This window comes from Bactrocera neohumeralis, chromosome 4, assembly GCF_024586455.1.
Source record: "Bactrocera neohumeralis isolate Rockhampton chromosome 4, APGP_CSIRO_Bneo_wtdbg2-racon-allhic-juicebox.fasta_v2, whole genome shotgun sequence".
Classification (NCBI taxonomy): Eukaryota; Metazoa; Arthropoda; class Insecta; order Diptera; family Tephritidae; genus Bactrocera; species Bactrocera neohumeralis.
In genome coordinates, this window is record NC_065921.1 from 33,057,890 (window position 1) to 33,082,113 (window position 24,224).

The 24,224-nt window shown below is 34.1% G+C and overlaps 1 protein-coding gene across 1 annotated transcript; it reads right to left on the reverse strand.

The window, feature by feature from the left end:
- Positions 1-446: 446 nt before the first annotated feature.
- On the reverse strand, positions 447-23,962 carry LOC126755043 (probable basic-leucine zipper transcription factor S). The gene is made up of 7 exons (XM_050467322.1): positions 23,601-23,962; positions 17,010-17,056; positions 16,237-16,494; positions 14,909-15,012; positions 11,061-11,637; positions 2,867-3,216; positions 447-2,796 (listed from the first exon to the last, which is right to left on the reverse strand). The coding sequence occupies exons 3-7, from the start codon at positions 16,466-16,468 to the stop codon at positions 2,704-2,706; spliced, it is 1,356 nt and encodes a 451-aa protein (XP_050323279.1). The 5' UTR covers positions 16,469-16,494; positions 17,010-17,056; positions 23,601-23,962; the 3' UTR covers positions 447-2,703.
- Positions 23,963-24,224: the final 262 nt, after the last annotated feature.

The following is a 24,224-nucleotide window of genomic DNA, read 5'->3' on the forward strand; positions in this document are numbered from 1 at the left end:
TAAGAAAGCCTCTCCAAACATGAGTTTTTTATTGTAACGGGAAGGTCCTCCTACCTACAGTTTTCTATTTTTTCTTATTATCAGATAGAAAAATTTATATCTCGCTTCCAACTACTTAAAAAAATATCTTGTTCCTTAGATTTTGTAGGAAATTGAATGCTCTACAAAAAATGTCTATTATGATTTTTTCGTAAACCCAAACGTTTAAAAGATATTAACGGTTAAAGTTTGATTATTTTTGGGACAATCTTTTATTTCTTATGAATCTGACATCGTTCTCAACTTCTTTCGTTCTCATGCCGCCATCACTATGTTATCAGGGCCGACTGATAAATGATTAATTTCAAGTGGATCTAATACCAAAAATATCGACAATATAAAAGAAGTAAACCTTGAGATCAAAAGTCAATCCATCAAATATTTTCTGATTTAAAATAGTCAAAGTCTTTCGTTAACATATTTATTTATACATTTATGTATTGCAGTAATAATTCATAAATACAACAAAGCGTTGATTGCTTGATTCATAAACAACTTCAATGATTAAACGAAATTTGTTTGTACGTATGTATGTATATATGTATGTCTGTATAAGCTTAACATAAGAAAAATAAGCTGTCTTCGATTCGCCAAACAAACGGGAGCGCTTGTGGTAACATGTCTTGTTATGATTGTGTCATCAATCTTTCTTAGTAGAGAAATCCTTTATTTCGCTACAAAAATTTTGCTGTAAGCATTTATTCTGATTTATAAATTATTATAATTGAATTTAAGTCTTGTGTTTTAAAATCATAATAAAAAAAAAGAAATTTGTAATATGTAAAACAAAAGTTTGCAGTATTGCAGATAGAAGTTGTACCACTTTAATAAGGTATCCGTCACTGTTGTTGCTTTCACTTGTAATTTGTCAAGAGAGCAGAGAAATGCCTTATCGAAGACAGCTATAATAAATAGGTTGTTTTGATTTTTGTGGTTGGTTAAAAACTTCAGTTTAAGAGTTACCGTTATTTTGATTGTTTCGAGAAACCATAATCTTTTGGTAGAAACCGTTATTATAACAGAAGGATTTGTCACTTAAATCTGATGATGTGCTCATGAAAAAAGTAATCAAGCATTAGATGCGTTTGGCGTAAGACACTCAGTTCAAGTCAAGTCAAGTGAAATGTTAAATACGAGACTTTTGAAGTTTCCTTACCCCTTTAGTATACTACAAATGCTGAAAACTAACAAAGAGTGGATGAAAAAAATGCATGTAGTCTATGTATAGTAACAAAGAGTGGATGAAAAAATGTATGTAGTCTATGTATAGTGTGGGCGCTACCGCGTTATATAGTATATTTTTGCAATGCTACACGAAGAGGGTCACTACGGTATAATATTTTTCGCCGACTAAACAGTAATAAGGCTTCTTTTTAATAGCAACGTCTTCTAAATTTTTGCTTATGGTTACTTATCATGTATTACAATTTATTTATCTGAATTACTTTGAGTTTTAAACTCTCGATTAATTTTTGCTCTTGTTTTTGCTGAACAAATTTCTTGTGTTTGAATTTGTAATTGAATTTGAATAACAGTCTATCTTTTATATGTATCTTCTGCACCAGTCAAAATATGTAGACACTTTCCACTTACTAATATGTGTGAAGACAACCAACTAAAACTAGAAGTTTAATCCAATAACTTCACTTTTAAATTGAAATGTGAAAAATAATTGATTTTACTCAACAATTAAATTATAATATTTCGTTCAAAGAACATCTAGTAGTTCTGCTTCAAATTTCCTTGAAGAGTTTTACAAATGATGTTTACATAACAAAAATGCGTCTGAATCCCGAAATTTCTCCGCGATATCTTCAAAACTGAGTGGCAGTTTTTGTGTCAACAGAATGGTAACTGATTCGCCACTAACAAGATTTGAACCAAATTTAAAAAAATTAGTTTCATTGTAGTTCTTTTTTCAAAAACCTGTGAAAATACCAAAAATTCAGTATGTTTTCAGGTTAGAGATGGGAAATTTGTAGAAACCGGTGCATATAAAGCACAGGGTGAAGTTAGCTGCCATGACATATTACCATTGAGTTGCCACATAACACACCTGGTCCATTTTGAGTGCGGGAAGCCTAGATATAAATAAACACATACATATATATTTTTTAGTCACTTCGATTTTATATAAAGAGAATTAAAGGTAGCAATGTCTCAAAAAAATTCCTCACCTTGAATGCCTCCTCAAGGAGGTTCAAATCAAATGCACGAAACATACATATGTACAAATTTTTTCTATACCTTCACTGTCACAGTACTTCTGGAAATAGTATTTTTACATAAATTTTTATCAGTGCAATTTGTCTGTAGTTTCAAGTGCGCCAATGTTTCAACCACAACATTTAGTTTTGAATATTCAATGCAGTTTCGTATCTATTTACTTGTGTGTATGCATGTGTGTGCTTAGGCTGTTGTAACAGCATTAGAGCAAAATGGTTTGCATTCACGTTGTTCATTATTTGACTAATTAACTATAAATATGTACGAGTATGCAAATGTAGGTCAATACTCTATATAGGCTTCCACCGACTCCATAAACACTTTCATATGAATTATTGCAACTATGCCTAGGTGTGTTCAAATACATACATATATGTTATGTTTAGACCTTTCAGTCGTTTCGCAACATTCATATATCTACTCTTAGAATATCCGAGTTTAGAGAATGCTGCAAGCGGAACCGTGCATTACTTCACTGATGAACATCGGTGTGCCGGCACCCAGTCCACCATCCGTTTTCTGGTGCTCATTCTATGTGTGAAACGGGAAATAAAACAAGTTGAATAAAAATAGAACTACACAGTATACGCTGTACACTTACGTCGTCGTATTCGCAATCAAAATAATGACCTTGACACTCCATGCAACGGCATGCGTCTGACATCTTACACGTGATGCCCCATTGTTTGGCTAAATCTTTGTATATTTCCTTTGATGATTTGTTGCTTATTATTTCCGGTGTGATGGAGCGTTCCTGTGTCGGCTGTTGGCTGCCATACTCATAATCGTATGTTTGCGATTGCTGTTGTTGCTGTAGTTGATGCTCATGACTATGGCTGTTCGACATTTCTTGATGTTGGCTCCAACCCCCATCGCCATCGGTATCCCACTGACTACCCTGGCACTCATTCTGCAGCTGATTATCTCCACTCTCCTGATTACAATGCGATACTGTTAGTGAAAGATCAAAATTTCAGTGAAACAAAATATTAATGTATCGTATTGCTATCAGTTGGCTCGGTAAGGGAATCATCATTCAAATCAAGAAAAAATAAATAAATTTAACTTCAGTTACATTTGCTTTCACACAGAATTTAAAAAAGTAAGAACCTGAATTTATTTTCAAACTTTTTGTATAATTTGAAAATGGAGCCGGGTGTTTCCGACCCGGTTTCATTATATCTGGTGTATCTTGATCTCGATGTTAAATCGATCCAACAACGCAGAGTAATATTGCTCACAATGTTCGAGGTAGACGATGAAAATAATAGTTATAATGTGTTCCCAAAAAGACCAGCTGATTTGTTTTCGCGTGCTTTTCCCGGTTACTTTGAGTCCAAAACCTTGAGAACAGTTGATTAAACCACGGGCTACTGGACAAATGGCATACAAATACTCTCCTTTGTGACGGAAAATTCATAGCCGGCCTGTGGGAATTTACTGCCCTAGGCAATTGTCTGCGTCCCTTCTAAGCCTATTTTGCCTTAACTACAAAGTTCATAAATTTATAACTTTTAAAAGTTATTAAGATCATTTTATTAAAAAAAAACACTCATATAGAAGTTTAAATGTTTAACCCATTATTAAGGTCTTCAACTCCATTCAGTTGAAGTTGAAGCGATTTATATGACGATGACAAAAGTAGTGGAACCAAAACTGATGTGCTGTGCATAAGAAAGCCTTTGTGATCAGTCAAACCCATTTGAACTGCCTAACATCGAGTAAGACAAAGTTTACTGACAATTAAATGGCTTTTAGATAAGGTTTGTTGCAGATTCATACATTAATTCTTAATTAAATTGCTGTCGGTAGTTATCAAGAATAGTTGGTTGAATCCGAATCGAAATCAAATTCCAAACGGAAAGATTTTGCGATCAAAAAAATGTATGCGATCATTGATACCGTCGACAATCTGCTTTATCTGCTTATCATAAGGAGTTTTATCAACATCGAAATAACAAGGTGCCTACAGGATACATCAGTATCTGTGTTAGTTGCTATTGCTTGGTCAGGCGTTAATTATAATAATATTATATTTGTTGGTGGGAATAAATTGCATTATTTAATTAGTCTCTTACTACTGGTACTTTTAGTAGGGGTCTCATCCAAAATATTTGCTGTAATTACTGGAATGTCTTTTAATCCTTCATAAGATGTATGTATGTATATTGAAATTGAATTTGAATTGCAACTTGCACTTAAAATCGGTCCAAGTCGATAAGTGAATCGATAATATAAACGCGTTATAATTGTTCGTAGCTTTTTCTATTTTTCTGAAATACTTATATAAATACTTACAAATACCTCATTATTTTAAATTTCCGTAACTCGCTCATCAACAAATAGATTTCGACAAAAATTCGCGTTTTCAATGTTTTCGAAATTAGCGCCATCTATATATTTTGCCATGGATGTTTTTTTTTTTTTTTGAGTCGGTAAGTGAGTTCAACTTCATCGAAGATTTTGTTTTCGATTCAGTGATTTCAACATAATTTGTTTTAATGAATTGATTCAATGATTAGACCAAATATATTTTTTTACCCATTTTACGTTTTTTATCTGTTCAATTCACAACCTGTCGTAAAGCATCGGTAAAAAAATTTTTTACAATTTTATAATTTTACGATTTTACGATGCTTTACGACAAGTTGTGAATTGCTCAATCAATATTTTTTTCTAAACAAACGCAGTAACGTCCTTAGTAATAGTCGAAATTTTTTGAAACTCTAGTCAGCCGCACTGACACACAGTTGAAAAACGTAATACCACAAAAAAGTTGAAATTTGACTACACTTCAACCGACAGTTTGCAACTGTATGTTTTTCCGGGTTTGGTGTTGGACGTCTTCATCGAATCAATGACATTATGGATAGATTCATATACAAGGATATCCTTGAAAACGTCATGCTTCTCTATGTCGAAAGGAATATGCCATTTTCACGGTCGTTTCAACACGACAACGATCCAAAGCACACGTCGAAACTTGTGGCAATTTGGGTCGTAGCTCAAAATATTAATGTCCTAAAGTGGCCAGCTTAATCGTCGGATTTCAATTCTCTTAAGAATCATTAGAAGATATTTATTTATTTATTTATTATATGTAAAATAATAGTACGATTAATATTATACAGATTAAAAGCAACACTAACTACATTGGCTTTCAGCTCACGGCTTAGTAATAAATGACTTATGTAAACAATAAAGATGGAACCTTCATTGTAAGAGTTATTTACAAGCAAAATGACTAAAAATTATATGTTATAAATAAATTTAGAAAGGAAGGATAATTTAAACGTATTTCTTTAACTTTGTACGAGGGAGGAATTCGCATATTTTAGTAATGTTTATAATACAGGTAGATGTTATTTTTAATAAATCAAGATCTTTATTATTCTGAAAGATATTGGTCCTTGCTGAGTTGAAGAAGGTGCATTCATCTAGTAGATGTGTTATGGTTAAGGATGATAAGTTAACATATAGGCAGGGTGAAATTATGTTTCCGTTTAATAAATGGGAATGCATTAACGACGTATGATCAAGACGAAGCCGAACAAAGGTCTTTATATCTTGGCAATGGCCTGATGGTGGATAAGCAGGAGTTTTTCCCCTCTTTCAGAAGGCGTAGTGGTGTTGCACATTATTCCAAGCATTAACTTTTTGGCTTTTTGTTGTAGAGCGATTTTTTTGATGTAGTCGAAAACAATCAATAGCTGCTTTGTCGCCAATATGGCGTTTTAATCGACCCATTTATTTCCGGTAATACCGGCGTATCCAGGAATCCACATAATTTTTATGTTCTTTGAACAAACTTTGATATCCTCTGGAATTATTATTATTATTTTTGATGTTTTTGAAGTTGTAGCTCAAACGAAGTTTCTTTGAGTAGCCATGAAATAATATATATTTTCCTTCCGGTATTTGTTTGTGTAATACCTAGATCTTTAGATAATTTAATGCATTTAGAAATAGTGGAGGCAGTATTGGAGTTTGTCTCGTGGGTCCATTCGGCTTTTACCATACCATATAAAAGTTTGTTATTGCATAATAGAAGTTTTGGAACAAGATTTTGCGAAGTATGTATAACTCTTTCCTCGATAGATGGGAGTCCGGCGGCTTCCGTTAATATGAACTTTATTGGATTTGCTAGGAGTGCTTTTTGATTTGATTTTTTGAAATGTGATTTCTTTTTGATAAAGCAGTTTTGGCGAAATCTTCAAAATAGAGTAAAACATCCTTGGTGCCTTGCTCTACCTTAAATGTCACTTGGTTTCGACTGAAAGGGTTTTTTATGAGAACCACGAGATACGTTTTGATATATTTTTTCTAATAGTTTGCTCATGCAACAGAGGAGTGATATTGCTTTGTATTAAAGAACATGTGTAGACACTTTATTGGATTTAGGAATGGCTACTATCACCGCATTTTTCCAGCTTTGAGTGTAGACACTTTGACATAAAATACTGTTGTACAATTTAATAGTTTTTGTAAGCAAGCCCTCTTAGCTTCTTTAATATTTTTCCGAAACACTACATTATCGATAGAGCGAGTTATTTTGTAAATTAACCATAGTGACTGCTTTTCTTCTCTTAGTTTGGATAGCTCGGTAGGCCAATGAGGCACATGATTTTTGAAGCCTTTTTTACCCGTTTGGGGGATTGAGAGGTGAGCAGAGGTTTTGATTATTTTGGTGGCTGTAGCTGTTTCTTTATTTATATTGTCGACAAGTGAATTTTCAGCAGAATAACCTTCACAGAGTTGTTGAAATTTGGACCAGTTCGCCTTATCCAACAGAAATTTTGGATTAAACTAGGAGACCCTTTGTTGGATAAAATATTTTTCCGAAACACTACATTATCGACAGAGTTATTTTTTTTAGATTAACTATAGTGGCTTTTCTTCTCTTAGTTATAATGGGAAATGTGATTTTTGAAGCTGTTATATAGATCAGTTAGTGTTTGGCTGTTAAGTTTGGTGGCGCGCCTTATCCAACAGCCGTTGGATAAAGGGGTTGATAAGTGGGTTATAATGGGAAAGTGATCACTGTTATATAGATCAGTTAGTGTTTAGCTGTTAAGTTTGGTGGCGATAGCCGCAGAACAAATGGCCAGGTCTACATTCGTGAACGAATTATGTGTGGAAAAATGCGTAGGGGAGCCGTCGTTTAAAATGGTCATGGTTGGAGAAATAGGCGGTGTATTATTTGGGAACAGCAGCTGCAGAGTTAAATGAAAGGTGGGTTTCTTGTAATGATATAACACTTGGTGACTGTTTTCTTATAAGTAATTCTAGGTCTAATCCGTTCCTATTACATTGGAGAAATTTGAACATTTCTTAGCAATGAGAGTATTGAGAAAGAAGTGGGGATTAATTATGAGAGTTATTGATCTTCAGCGTCAGAAGAGATAATTACATGAGGTGAGATATTGCCTGTATATGTAAGTAGGTGGAGAGAGATCGAAATCGTTTGATTGCTTAAAGAATCCGATGTTTTTGGAATGAGTGGTATGCATATTTTGATTGCGTTTGTTCTTTTTTAGGGAAATGTTAAGTTAGGAAGGTTTTTTGTTGGTTCTTTTGGTTGGTTCTTCTCTTTCATTTAATATGTTTAGATGGGTATTAATTACAACGTTGTTTTGTTTTTTTTTTTTTGAATCTTTATTTTCTTGTGGAGAAGGGTAAGTTGTTGGGGATTTTAAGACAATGTCTACGGACAGTGAAAAGGGAGGAGATGATGAGCTGTGGGAAATCACGTTAGTTATTTGCTTGTTTGTGTCTTTGTGATAAAAGCGAAGGAAGTGTTTGCAGAGGTGGGGGGTTATTGTTAATTGTATAGCCTTAGTGCTTCTGGCATTGAACATTCTTTTTCTGTTTTTATTTTTAGAATGTTTTTGGATTGTAGGTATTTAGGACAAGAGCGGGAAGAGGAATTATGATCGCCTGAGCGATTGATAGCGATAGTTATTCTTCAGATCTGAGTGATTTGTTTATATTTAACCTGATAATTGCGAGAATAGGAGATGGTAATATAATTCGTAGGTGTGACTCCAATACGTTTTGTCCGACACTGTACAATTTTTTTTATTTCTTTTTGGACACATGAAAATTTTGTTTTTACGTTCAAAAAAAAATTAATTCTCTCAAAATTTTAGTATTTAGTTAAAAAATTAAAAATAAATAAAAATGTATGAAAAGTTATTGAGTCAAGTTTTAAATGCAATAATTTTTTTAAAATCTTTTATATTTTCAGTTTGTTTTTATTAAATCGCTTATATTTTTGAAGCAAAGCACTATTAGAAACGAGCTTATAAGTCCATCTTGTTCGAAATTTAATTGCAAACAACTTTTTCTTATAGTATTTTTTGACAGGGGTGGATTGAGAAGGGGAAAAGGGTCACATTTCAAAAATGGCGGCTGAACTGAAAGTTGACGAAGAAAAAAAAGAAAGAAACACATTGCGAATATTTTTGCGTGAGAACTTGCGAAGAATACTACAGGGTTTCAGTATACATTCCCCTGTTGGATACAATCGGCGAAGATTTGAGTACGCGCTTTTCTAGAGAAGTATTGGATGCATTTCAGTTTGCTGCTTCCAGGAAAAGTATGTTATTTGAAAACCAAAGAAGTGGAAAATCGTTTTAACTGCTTGATAGAAAGATTCAAAAACATTTTGGATAATGACAACGTCGTACGATGTTTGAAGCTTAAAGGTGAACTTGTTCAATGGCAGTACCATTGGGAGCAGAAACCAAATTCAAAATACAACAAGTTACCGACTACGGCATAGGAAACGTTGAATAACTGCGATGTAGATCTGTACCTCATAATTCATAGTTTTCTTCGCATATTCTGCACACTTTTTGTGGCGATTGCGAGCTCTGAAACTCTTTTTCGACACTTCGCCGCATGAAAACGTGCCTGATAATGAACATGCTTCAAGATAGATTGATCGACTTGGTGTTGCTGCACACGCATCATGACATTGAAGTCACTGCAGAAGAAGTTCTCGAATCAACGCCCATCGATTTGTTTTGTGTAATTTTTCTATTCAATATACGAACTGACTACAGTATTGGGGTATTCCATACCAAATCGACCACTTTGAACCCGACCCCTTTAGATTTTGCTGAAACTTATTCATCCTTTTCTGCCCTTTGAAAAACATTTTTGAGAATTTTTTCAAAATTTTTTGTCCAACTTCAAAAAAAGTTATGAATTTTTCAAAAAAATGGCTTTTTTATTTTCAAATAGCCATAACTTTTGTAGAAATTGACTTTTGGGGACCTTTTTTTTAAATTTTTGCTTTTGAATGAACTTTTCGAAAATATACACGAAAAAAATTTAACACGATCAATTATATAAAATAATCGGTTTTTTAAGTAAAATCGTAATTTTTTTTGTAAGTTCGCCATTTTTTTATTTATTTTTTCCTCGAAAAAAACTTCAATTAATTTGACAACTATCCCTCCTAATCCCGGAGTGGGCCGATTTTTTATATTTTTTTTTTTTTTTCATTTTTGAAAATTTGACAATTTTTTTTAAATAAATTTTTTTGGAAGTTCGCCATATTTTTTTCTATTTTTTTTTTCCTCAAAAAAACTTCAATTAATTTGACAACTATCCCTGCTAATTCCGGAGTGGGCCGATTTTTTTATATTTCTTTTTATTTTTTTTCAGTTTTGAAAATTTACAATTTTTTTTTAAATAAATAAAAAAAATATAAAAAAAATCGGCAGAATATTTATTATTCAACTTAGAGGAGTGAATATCAAAGTCAACAACACATGGATCGTACCATATTCGCCACTGTTGTCTAATTGCCATTAAAGACTCATGTCAATGTTGAATATTGCAGTTTGGTGAAATCGTTCAAATACGTTTGGAAATACGTCACCAAAGAAATCAACATGGCGGTTATTGGCCTTGGACGAAATGTGATCAACAAGTATCAAATGTGTCGATACGTAAACTGCAATAAAGCGCTTTGTAGGATATTTACTTTCGCAATTCATGAAAGTTGTCCGACTGTAGTGCGTCTCGCGGTTCAACTTCATTTAAATCATTGCGTATTGTGAATGGTACAGTGTGTGCAACTAAACTGGAAGATTCAAAGTCAAATTCCGGGAGGTTTGCACTCATACAAATCGATCGATCGTCTAGACAATGAAGACGAAGCCGTGAATTATCCAGTGGAATTTCAAAATTCTTTGAAGAGGCTTGGTATGCCGCAGCATCATTTGCGTCTCAAAGTTGGATCTGTCATTATTATGTTTCACAATCTTCATGCGCCGAAACTGTGTAATGGAACCCGACTGATTGTGACGCAGTTATCAAATACTAGGGAACAGCCATTTCAGTTCAAATGTTTTCAGTTTCCAGGGAAAATTGCATTTGCGATGACAATCAACAGGTTACAAGGATAGTCGCTAGAAGAGTGTGGCATAAATCTGGAAATGCTATATTTTTAACACGGCCAGACATATGTGGCGTGTTCACGAGTTGGAAACTCATCTTCTCTGTACATTTACGCACCAGAAAAGAAACCAAAAATTTTGTTTATCAAGCTGCGCTACATTAAAAAAATGTAGAAAAATCACAAATAAATGATTTTCAACACAATATAAATTCAACTTTCTTTTCATTTCCAAACACATAATTGCACGCAGGACAACGGCTTCGGGGTCAGCTAGTATTTAATATAATAATCTTAATGTTTCAAGTAAATGTCGATACTACCATTGTAAATTGGAAGACATCTCAGGCGTAGTGTCTAGCATAAGAATATAATTAGAACTTACCTTCACTACAGTATCCACCATGATTGATTAGTGGATCGAAGAAGTCATTGCTATTGCCGCCGCGATTGGTTTTGCCATTGCCACTAGTGTTGCATTCTTCGTTGCATTCCTCATTATAGTGATCCGCTTCGCATTGCTCACAGTCACCTCTACAGCTATCCACTAGATTAGTGGTTTCATGAGCGGTTGATGTCGATGTCGTTGAAGTTGTCATTTTCGCAGATATCAAAAGTTCCGTAGAATCTATCGACTCTTTACGATTATCTTCGTCGCACTCGTCTTCACCTTCAGAGTTGTTAACCTCGTTGTTACGAATATTTTGGTTTATGATTCGGGATTGCTCAATGAACTCATGAAAATTGTTGAACTCGTTTAAGGATGCATTCTGTTCTCGTTGTTGCAAAAGTTGCTCGTTGCACAAATAATTATCCTGGCAATTGGGGTCAGTACATTCAATGGTGACTTCCTCATTTAGTGCGAGGTGTTCTAATGACGACAAAATAATGTTGTTTCTTGGATTATTCAAGGAATCACGGCGATCGTTGATTGCGTTTTCATCATGGGAGATAACTTTCAGCTGTAGAATGAAAATGTCGGTATTGTTAAATGAATTTTCTAGAATGATATAACAGATAATATGTATCGTAGATATTCATGTTTTCTAAAAATATTTAATGAAAGTTAATGCGCCTTTTAAAGTTTTCAACTCCTCTACGTCGAAGTGAAGTTGAAGCAATTCAACTCTAGATCAACCCAACCCTGTTTTGAAATAACGAACTGCAACTATTTTTCAAAGTTGTATTCACGTTGCCAACCTAAAAAATTAAGATTTGACAGATAAACATTTTCAAATGAAAAAAGTAAGGAAGGGCTAAGTTCGTGTGTGGCAAGGATCAAAGCCAATTTCAGATTTTGGCAAAACTTTTATTAAAAAACACTGCGAAAGAATTCAACATTCATTGTGCAACGAAATCGTGAATGGATAACAAGCAAATTAGGTATGTTATTTATACTGTAGGTGTTGTACTTACTTAGTTTTATTTATTTTAATCGCGTTAACGAAAATCATATTAAAATCACCCCTAAATGATAACTATGGAATATAAACTCAACCGAAGAGGCAAAATTTAATATATTGAGTTGGCGCGGTGTTCGTTTTTGCGTTTGAGCCACTTTATTCGGCATAAAACTTGTTAGAACAAGAAAAAACGTTAACTTCGGCTGCACCTAAGCTAATATACCCTTCACAGGTGCATTTCTTTAAGTAACTATGTGTTCAGTTTGTATGGTAGCTATATGCTATAGTTAACCGATCTGAACAATTTTTTCGGAGATTACATTGTTGCCTTAGAAAATAATCTGTACCAAATTTGGTGAAGATACATTGTCAAATGTGAAAGTTTTCCATACAAGAACTTGATTCCGATCGTTCAGTTTATATGGCAGCTATATGTTATAGTGGTCCGATATCGGCCGTTCCGACAAATTAGCAGCTTCTTGAAGAGAAAATGACGTTTGCAAAATTTCAAAAGGATATCTTAAAAACTGAGGGACTAGTTCGTATATATACAGACGGACGGACGGACGGACAGACAGACAGACGGACATGGTTAAATCGACTCAGCTCAACATACTGATCATTTATATATATATACTTTATAGGGTCTCCGACGCTTCTTTCTGGGTGTTACAAACATCGTGACAAACTTAATGTACGATGTTCAGGGTATAAAAACGAAAGTCATTATATGTAGTATATGGGGGTTCACATGTTTTTGTCATTAAAGTACAGTATATGCAATATTAGTCGTTCTGTTAATTTTTTTAAGATATTTTACAAATTGACTGATATATATGGTTTAAAGCCAACAGGTTGAGCACTCACGACAAATTGTGTCATTGTGTGTTTCGTGAAGTAAAGATGTCTAATTATAATGTCGGTAATGTAAATGCGCTACTAGTAATCCACCAGTGAAAAAGCGAAAAAAAGCAATGCAAAAAAAAATGTTAAAAAAAGAATGGATGAAAGAGTGGCTATATGAAGATTTTAAAAACTTCCTGAGGATAAAATAAAACTACCACTAATAAAAAAGTAAGGCAAGTGTCGCATCCTAATAAATTTTCTTATATTTCGAAAGTAGATTGTGCCGCGACTTATTTTTTCGCATTAATTTTTATAAGCGTCACTTTTACAGTTCCTTTTTAAATAATTCTATGTACTCTCCAAAAAAATGTTTGCTCACGCTGATGTTTCAGCTATAAAAATTTCTACCAACTGAGCAAATGTTTGCAAACGACGCCACTCACCACAAATGCATTTACCAATCGGTTGTTGAGTTTTGAAATTTGTCGCAAAACTATCATCCCTTTACCAACATACGCACTCACGACAAAAACCGCCTCAAACTCAAACAGATTTCTCAAACAAGTTTGTCGTGAATGCCCTGTTTAATACACCCAGCTACTGCGAAATCCTGCGTCAAAATACAGTTCTGTATCTTAATTTTGTTCTAAGGGGGTATTCTGGTCTAGAAATTTAAAAAATCGAAATTTTTTTTTTATATTTTCAAAGTTTAACTATTCAAGAATATGTGTACAAGAGAATTTTTCAAAATTCAAATTATTTTCGGAGATATAGGCATTTTTCTGACCCGGCATCCAAACTGGTTCGGCCGGAACTAATCGAACAAAAGACATTACGCGAAACTTTAAACGCGTTTTTCTCAAAACTGACTGTTTCGGAACGATACCCACGATTTCTCAGGTTCTACTGGACCGATTTACTTGAAATTTTAATAGAGTCTTCTTTATAGGCTTGTCTATGGTTGGAACTAGCCCCATCCCCAAATTTTTATTTTTATTATTTTTAAAAAATTCGAAATAGTCAGAAAAAGTGATCCAAAAAAACTTTTTTTTCAGGCAGTCGCCATTTTGTGAACAATTTTTTTTCCCACTTTTCAGTAGTTCCGGCCATTGCGACATTATTCTACATAGATTAATAATCTTCTTTTTTTTTGGTTTCAAATAACTAGGAGGGCTGAGATCTTGGGTATGGTCACGTGGAAATTTTTAGAGACCCCCCAATTCGTCAGCTCATAATTTTTGAAATTTTTTACTTTTTTTTGGTTTTTAATTTTTTTCTGTACTTTTCTAATAAAAAATGGATGGTAAAAATATTAATTGCCGTTTTTACGACACTTTAAAAAGTACCTGAAATTCATGCTTCTAGACCAGAATACCCCGTAAGTTATCGTTATGGTTAATAGGTTTTTGTTTAATGTCATTTTGTGGACGTGGCAGTGGTCCGATTACGCCCAACTGCATTACCAACCGTTTTACGATGCCGAGAAGCATGTGCAGCAAGTTTCATTAAGATGTCTCAACATTTGCTCAAGTTGCTGTTTGCATAGACGGACGGACAGACAATCAGCTAGATTTGATTTCATCTCATCAAAACAATTCGATTAAGTTCTTATCACGAAAAAGTGATTAATAAAATGGACGTTAGTTTTGATTGTTATTACGATGACAAAACTGTTGGAACCGAAACTAGTGTACTGCGAGTAAGAAAAGGCTCCACTTGATCCACTGACGCAGAATTGAAATCTGCAATACTACAAAAATGTTAAAGTTAGACAATACTTCAACCAAAACCGGACGGACTAAGTTGACAGCGATAATTCAGAATTTAAAAACTCCAACCAAAATGCAGTTCAGTTGAAAACTGTAGAAGGGACTTAAAAAATAATTCGAAATATTTGAACTTCAATGAAATGATATCAAAAATAAAACTTTTCTTTTCAAATTATTATTGATTATAGAAAAACAAGTGATTTAGGTTTATCTACCTCTTCTAGCATATAATCATAGGTTGATAGAGGAGTTGTAGGAACAGCGCTGGATTCCGTTGTCGGTTCGTCAATACTTGTTGTGAACTTGTGGTCGATATATCCTAGAACAATAATGTAAACATATATTCATAAATTATAGCAAAATTTCTAGCACAAGTGTTCTTTGGTGTGCAGCCGACAATAAAGAAGATGCATGCATCGCATTCATAACAATACTTGTATATACAGAACTTATTTACCATGCTCACGTTAATTATTCTATACAATATATTTACTACTCGTAAAATGATCCGATGAAGGAGGCAATCAATCGTCAACTGAACTGATCTAAGCAATTTAAAGACACTTCTCTGGGTGGTAGAAGTGAAAGAGAAACTGCCATGGTAGAGAAACCAAATGATACATTTATGATAGAAATTGAGTTTTGTTTTATCAGACATACATTAATATGTACTTAGTCTCGCCATATATTCTGTTTTAAAGTTTACAATGCAAATAGCGAGGACCATTCGCAGATAAAGGTGCCGTTTTTTATTATAATTTGTATGCATTGTCTGCTCATATACGAGTATAACATAAAGAAATAAGTTTTTAGTATTGCTTTCGCTTATTAACAATGAAGATAAGAGCTAAAGAAAATCGTATTTCGGTGGTGTTTTTAAATGTGAAAAGGCGCAAATGAAATACATATATGATTTTCTCCAAAATCTAAATATTTCGAGAATATTTGTTTGACGTACTATTGCGATATTTTTCTCCTAACGTCTACAGCTGATGACAGAAGGAGAAGTGGTTCTCCTTGCGTGGTTTAAAAAACGCAGTCAATGGCCATGAAGGTACTTTTTTGCGAATGAAGAAGTTTTTAATAAGTACAGCGAAAAAATCTACATAAAAATTTCCAAGGGTTCGACGTAGTCACTCTCCAGCTGCTGTAATGGTTTGGTGGGCAGTCTTCTATAAACGCCTTACACTACCTCACTTTTGTGAAGAAAGCTTTAGATCTTCCGGCAAGGTTCTAGTTCTGCACAGAAGGCAAAAACGACATATTTTTGCTTAAAACCAGTACCCATGGTCTCATAGTTGAAAATGGTTGGTCGTCTGGAAGTCCAATTTTAATTAATTGGCCCAAAGCACACAACGATCTTTGCATACAACTTAACTATACATGTACTGAACGAAAATTCTACGCAAAAAAAAATAATAATAATCATAAAAGCAGTATTAAACTAATGAACTCTCAATTACGCAAGTAATTTGTCTACATCAAAAAGGGTAAGAAGCTGAATTCATTAAAATTGTAGTGTTGAAAATTTTGGAATCCTTACCTAGTCGCATATTGTTGGTTTTGTTGGGCAGTAAAGATTTACGCTCGTTGGTTCCCATAGAACCAAGACTGGTACAGTCGGTTGAATCGATAGTGGAGCTACTGGCACCTATGGCTGCAGAATGATGCTGATGATGGTTGAGTAGCGCTTCGTTTACCTGTGGATCTGAATCGTGCTCTTGAGACGTGCTGCGCGAGCTGCCCATTCGGAATTTCAGCTTAAAAGGTGCCATTCTACAAAGTTCGTTCTGATAACGCACTAACAAAATACAAAAAATATTGCCCTAAGTATCTGATAAATTAAGATCACCGCACAACTCTCGTCTTTTACCCATATATACATACATACACACTTCCCAGTCAGAACAAATTTTGGTAGAGAGATGTTAGATACTTTAAAAAATGCGTAATTTTTCTATTTCCATTTTCAAAAATAAAGGAAAAGTTCACAAAGTTAAAAAAAGTAACGCACATACTATAGAAGTTCATATGCAAGTATGTATTTTAGTGGTTGCATTTGTGCACCAAGTGCTCAACCGAATATATAGTGAAACGAAAAATGTAACTTTTTAGAAAGTTTGAAGAATTTACAAAAATTTAGTTTGCAACACATTGACATGAGTACGAAGAATTAAAAGAATAGAATATAATCTTTAGTAATCTTGCATTTAACTCATTTGTGATTGGACTACGAGCATGCAGAGTTAGTTTCTTCTTTTGATTTACATATATGTGTCTTCTGTCTGTTTCTTCTCTAAACACCACATGGTTTACCTGTTTTTCGGAGTGCCAATTACCCTTTGGCTTGCCAGTTGCATTACCTGGAAGAGAAGAGGCAACGTTATTTTGGGTCAAAAGCTGTTTTGAGCATTATTTTTGTATTGATATAAGCAAAGAGAAAAGTTAAAACATAGGAATGCTTGACAGGGAATTCTCGCCATTTCACATTTAGATGCAAACCCATATCTCGTGGCCTACTTGATTTTAACTTCGCACGAACAGTGCGATTAAAGCGGGCCGCCTTATGATCGAAAATTGTCAAAATCAGAGCAGAACTACTTATGCCAAATATATCGGTCAGTGTATGGGTCATTTGTGTATATATTTATAAAATTGCTTGAAATTATACTCTCGAGCATACTTGAGTAATGTCAAAAGTTAGGGCAATCAATCCAGACCTTTTCTACTCCTAATAGTCCGTTAAGATTGGACTAAATGTGCGGTATTTTAGTGAAATTAAGTGGATAAGCTTTCTTAAAACTTACGTGGCTTAGCGCTACTTATTCAATATGACGTTCGTGAGTCTTGAAAGTATTTCCCTGGCTTAGATCTTTACAAATTCCGAGAGCATAAAATTTTCGGTTACAATCGGACTTAGTTCTTTTTTTACTTGCTACTACTATTAATTTCAATTTGTCTCTTGGACCCTTAGATAATATGGAATCTGCATGTCATTACATACATACACACATCTGAGACATACACAGCAGAGTAGGCGTACGGCAGTCCGTGCCATAGAGAAGACTTAAATGTCTTATCACTCCCACGAAGTACTACTTAATCAGGTGGTTCCGTGGGAGAGTCTAGAGTTGGAAGTAGGTTAGGTTTGGCAGTTTTCCGCACTCCGGCTTTTGATGCGTCCCCCGACTTAAAAAAAAAACCATTTATGTATATGCCATAACTATTTAACAGGTGGGCTGGGGGCGGGTAGGTGTTATCATTTATCATATCATTTAAAAAGAAGAACATTGTTTTATATTAAAAATTCGATGCTATTATTTAAATAAATTGCCGTTTTGCAACTTTATGATATAAGTTTGTATCTTGCTTCAAAATAGTCCCTGACCATTACTGCTAAATTTCTTGGGGATTTCCGCGATTTCATTTTGCTAAAGTTCCAGTAATCTTCTGAAAGAAGCTTTGAATATTATATCAAAAAAGTCTTGCGGTATTTTCGCTAATTGGCGCTGAAAACGCGTAGTTCTAGTTTTTTTCGTCGCATCGGGTCATGCTATACCTTTTTGGAAAGCTCATTTCAAGCGCTAACACGTGTTTGATTGATTGTCGTTTCTTTTAAGTCGTTCGTGAGTTATAACGTCGCAAACATGGAGCAAAATAAAGAGAAAATACCGCATATTTTACAGTACTACTACGATAAAGGCAAAAATGCATCTCAAGCCGCCAATAAAATTTGTGCAGTTTATGGACCCGATGCAGTTTCCATTTCCACCGCACAACGATGGTTTCAACGTTTTCGTTCTGGTGTAGAGATGGTCGAAGATGCGCCTCGCTCCGGACGGCCTGTCGTCGAAAATTGCGATAAAATCGCTGAATTGGTCGAAAGAGACCGGCATAGTAGCAGCCGTAGCATCGGTCAAGAGCTGGGCATGAGTCATCAAAAATTCATTTCAATTTCAATAAAAAAAAAAAATTCAATAAAAATACCGCAAGACTTTTTTGACAACCCATTATTTGCTCATCACAAAATTAAATGTACAGCAGACTGTTGCGCTTTCCACGATTTGGATTCGGTTCATATGGTGCAGTCATTTTGGCTGAATATAATCCTCCATTAACACTTATCGAGGCTAAAATTCTGATTTATTTCGACTAAACAGCACCAGTGCCCAGAATCGTTGTAAAATGATAAAAAGTACATATTTTTTCCTTTGATATCTTTAGAGAGTCAGCTATCTCGAATAACTTTATGTTACGGTCATTTAAAATCATTTTGTAACGTACGAATTTACTTTGCTTAGCGTAGAGTTCGAATAATACTCTTTGACAGAACTTTTTTATCAAAGAATCTTTTTCTAACGCAGCAAATTAGGTTTGCCCTTGTTTTATTTCAAACTACCGAAACTTTCGAACTAACTGTACGACAACTGATTTTATACACGTATCTTTCGAAGATTAGTTCTAACTACAAAACATACTATGACTAAATTCAAGTAGCGCCCTGTCGTGGAAACGGTAGGAACTTTCCCGCATACAAGGTATATATCGTCACCTGAAATGCAAAATAACGTATCGTCAAAAAATTCGAAATTGAGTGTCTTATTAATTACGCTTCACTACTTCAAATTACATACGTAATATTACATAAGTTCAACATTTTCAGGTTCTGCTGTCAGATTTAAACCAGTTTTAACCAATATTAAAATTTTGTTTCACTCGTGTTCCATTTTATTTCATGTTTCATTCATGCCACTGTAAATTTCCGAAAATGTTGTTACGTTATTTTGCATTTCAGGTGACGATATATACATGCAGTATTTTATCAGAATCAGTGTAATTAAAAAATAGAAGAAACAAGTCTTTTTAAAAATGATCAAACGAAAAAACTTTTATTAAATTTCTTATTTAAATATTTAATTAGTTGGAAGAAATATAATTGTTTTGCTCTTAAAAAACGTTCACATCTTTGAAATAATTAGCCTCCATGTGTTCATATGTTAATTATATGTATTTTTTTTTTTTGAATTGAATAATGCTAACGGCTCTTTGGTATGTATGTATATGTGAGTTTTTGATGCCATAAATCTAGAAAATAAGAAAGAAATAACCACGAAGTATGAAGGGAAACTGAAAAGTTGGGAGCCAAATTATTTTAAAAAGCAGCAACTAGGCTAAGTTGTGTTGTTAACGAGATATTCTCATGTAATCACTTCGAAAAATCGATTTTTTTTTATATTTTGACAGTAAAACCTATTGAAAACATGCTGTTAAAAATTCAGACCGAAATTCATAGTATTTGATAAGTTACAGCTCATAGTCGCCGACGTGTCGTAAGGGACTGTCTACCTCTCTTGAAACTTTAAACGCATTTTTCTCGAATCATCATTTTCTGAAACTGTCATGGTCCTAAAAAAAAGTATTCAACCGATTGCTTTAAAATTTACATGTGTTCTTCTACTCATTTATAGTTATCGTCGCTACCAGAATTGTTTATTTTCGAAAATATTTTCATTTTTTTCTTAACGATTTTTAACGAAAAAAACAAGATTTTCGTGACTTTTTTTGAAAATCGACATTTTTTTGTTTTTAATGAAATTGATTATATTTGGTAGGGACGATAGCCGCAGAACTACTGAATAATAATCCATTCGATTATTCTTATTTCAGACAACATGAACAGCCGCTATCACCATGACCAGTGAACTACTTTAAAAAAAAAAATGTATATTAAAAATGTAAAAAACGAAAAAAAAATTTTTTGTACATTTCAAAATACAAATAGAAATATATTAAAAAATTAAAATGATTGAATTTTGTTGTCGCATAAAAAAAATCTTCCTAAAAAGTGGTAAAATGTATGCGTTCACATGAGAGTACCCCCTTAAGTGGTTGCATACTTATTGGATGCGAAGGTTTAGCGTATTAACTGGCTCACCCTTTAGCTTTAGGTACGACTTGCCGCAACTCACACCGCTCCACATAGTAATCAATCAAATAGCTAAACATATAATGCTTTAAATTACAGCAAAAGAGTTTAGCAGATGGAAGGTAATCTCTCACTGGCGCTACTCCTGAGCGACAGCTTTAGACTAAACTTCGCAAAGCAGTTCAAAGTTACCGTTCGCAGTAAGGCTGATTGGATTAACTCCACGCTTCACCTCCCGCTAATGGATAACGTCTCTTTAACGCCGGAAGGCATACCTGTGGGACGCTCCAAGCATTTTCCAAGCAGAAGTCTTAGTCCCATGGAGCCGAAAACGCCCGAGCACAGGATGCTAGTCTGCACAGCAGTCTGTAGATGAAGGATAAAGTTTCCTGGATCTATGTATCCTAATAAGGATCACATCGCCTCAAAAGCACCCAGCAAGATTTTGGAATTTCTCATTGTGCTGGGACTATGTGGTGCGTTGTGACAGAGGAAAGGGCACCTTAGTTCGGGGTGCAATTCTCAATTTATTTATATTTTTTCTTTCTAAATGTCAATGCTATACATGTGTAAATAGAAATTGTAAAATTTCTCTGACTGTAAGATATATTTATAAAATATCTATATGTATGCGTTTATGTGGTACACAAAAAGTGTTTGCTTTATTTGAGTTGTTGCACTTGTTGTTGAGTTGAGATGAAATTTAATATCAATTCATATAAACAGTTTAGAAAGGCGTTCGGACTTACTAAATACATACATACATGTAAATATATACGAACATATGTGAATATAAGTATGTATGTGTGTATACCCAGCAGATATGAGCGTTATCCTGTTGTGTTTGTTTTGCATTATGTCACTTTTCACATTTAGCTTTCTGTCTAACCGTAAACTTTGACAAAACAGTAATACAATAGCTTACAAATGTGAAGTGGGCCACAAAATAGCGTCTAATTACTATCTTTATTGCGGTGTACACTGTACACACAGGCGCATACAAGCAATTTACGTCAACAATGGCGCCGAACCAGCGAGTCAATCAAACTTTTGCTAACAGCCTGCTGGAAGCAGTACCCGATGAAAAAAGTTAGCCACATTCGTACATACTATACGTATGTATGTACTACGTATTTGTATGAGTGTGCACTTGGTACTAAGGCTTTAATACACAAAATGAGAAAAAATTAAATTTTTATTGCATTTGAGCACATTTATGTAACTGCTGAAATTCATTTAAGTTAAATAACCACTGCATTTGAAGAGGCTCTGAATGGAAGCGAAGACCGCTTGAGAAAATTCAATGTAAGTAAGCGTTTCTACATAAATATTTATTTTGTGAATATAGTACATGTATTAAATATTTTTTATCAACTGGCATTTAGAATTCGGGATTGAAACGGGTATGGGCTGATGAGGTGCCCAAGATTAAGAATATATATAGTACATAGCTGCTGCTCATTAATGGTTTTTAAGATAGTTGCACTTAAAATTCATAAATTTAACATTAGGTACATATGTAATTTGTATACCCAACATGTTGCAAGCTTCAGAGTATAATAGTTTTGTTACCTAGCTGTTGTTTGCAACAACTAAAAATAATTGAGTTAGATATAGGGTTATATATAGTACGTATACCACAAATGATAAGGGTGATGAGACGAGTGGAAGTCTGGACGTCTGTCTGGACGTCTGTCTGTACGTCCGTCCGTCTACCTGTCCGTGCAAGCTGTAAAAATAGAGATATCATAATGAAACTACACGACCACTATTGCTCACAAAGGACAATTAAACCAAAACGTATAATGGGAGTGGACCTCATAGCGTACTTTTGCTGACTTTTTGAAGAAAATAGCGGCCAAGTAAGTTTGTGAGATATACAGGGATGGAAACAGAGTAGATTTTTTTTGGGGGGTACTTTTTTGTGTACTTGCAACACAAGGACCCTTTTTTCGCGGAGTGTCACTTATGATGGAAGTAATGTTATGGTAACTTTTAACATTTGGATATATACAAGTACATATGTATATATATAATTGGAATTCGGGGAAAAGGTTTTTTTGATAATTATATGCTATTCTGTTATTGTATCCCCTATAAAACTAATATCTTAATTTTCGAACCCATTCCAGCTTCTGAATGAGCCCACCGCTAAAAATGTGAATATGATTTATAATTTTCTTAAGGAAACAGATCTACTTCGACGAATATAAAGATTTATAGCTACTCTAATTAACTCACTAACCCTACCTAAGACTTTAGTTTTAATATTACATTAAACATATATATGTATGTAGATAACAGACAGCCGAAGGCCTGGTGCTAAATATTTATTTGTAGAATATTAAGTATTGTACAAATAATTTATAAAATAAAAAAATAAAATAAAATAAAAAAAAAAAAAAATAATTTTCGAACATCCAGCTGACTTTAGTCCATAGAGATTGGTGATGGTATGTGAAGCCCAAAGCTCATTTATTTAGTATGTGACATGTCACATGGTCCGACAAATAATTAATAGAATAACAAAACGTACACTCGTATTAAATTTCATTCGGATAACTCAAAAGCTGACAAAACTGGAAATCCTTTTCTAAAGTGTAACACTTTTATCCTGTATGTTGGTGCTCCCAGTTGCTTTGTGGGAGCAAAAATATTCATCGCATGGCATCGCACTGAGCAACGAGTGTGTACGGGGTGGCAATTCAACACAAAGATAGCAAGGAAAGTTTCTATGCATAACAAAAACAAAATGTATAAAAACAAATGTCTCTTAACACATACATACGTACATGAAGTTTCTTACACAGCTATGTACATATATAAATATATCTAATGATGTATACATATATTTTCTACATTCATCGGAGTGATATAAATTGCTTGGGAGATTGGAAGATTGCCTTTTCCCACCGATGTATCATTAATTTAACATCACCGAGAAACAAACTGGTAATTAGTTTCTATTGGTATCTACTCACCATAAATCCATTTGCGTTTTACCAATTTTCACATTTATGCTGCAGAGCATACATACATAAGTATGTATATGTATACATCAGTATACATATGCGAGTAGTTGTGAGCTTGACAAAATTGACTTAGCGCAAGGATATGCGTCTAAAATTACCAAAGACTGTCTTTCAAATTTAGGAACCTAAATTTCACCGGGGTTTCAAAAGTATTTCAGTTGAGCACATTTGGCAATTTTATTTCATTTTAATAATCTTCGCACATTTCATTCCATTCCATTACCACTTTAAAGCAAAGTTATTGCGCGTCGCTTAGTTTTCTTCTCAGATGGTTTACTCTCTTGAATGCGTTGCTAAGGACTGTCTGGCTGTTATGCTAAGCACAACTCGTACATTTATTTTCATCAGTCAGCGAGCTTAAAAGCTTTTTCGTAATTTTCCTTTTCAATTTATTGCAAGAGCTTTTGTATTTTCACCATTTGTTTTGTTATTTCCTTCTCCACAGGAAATTATTGTAGCCAGAGTTGCCTTTTACACAAATGCGGAAGGACCTTTTCATCCCTGCAAGCCACTTAACGGTTAAGTCACCAGGTTAATTACCCAACAGTGTTACCAGAAATTTATGTCAAAGTT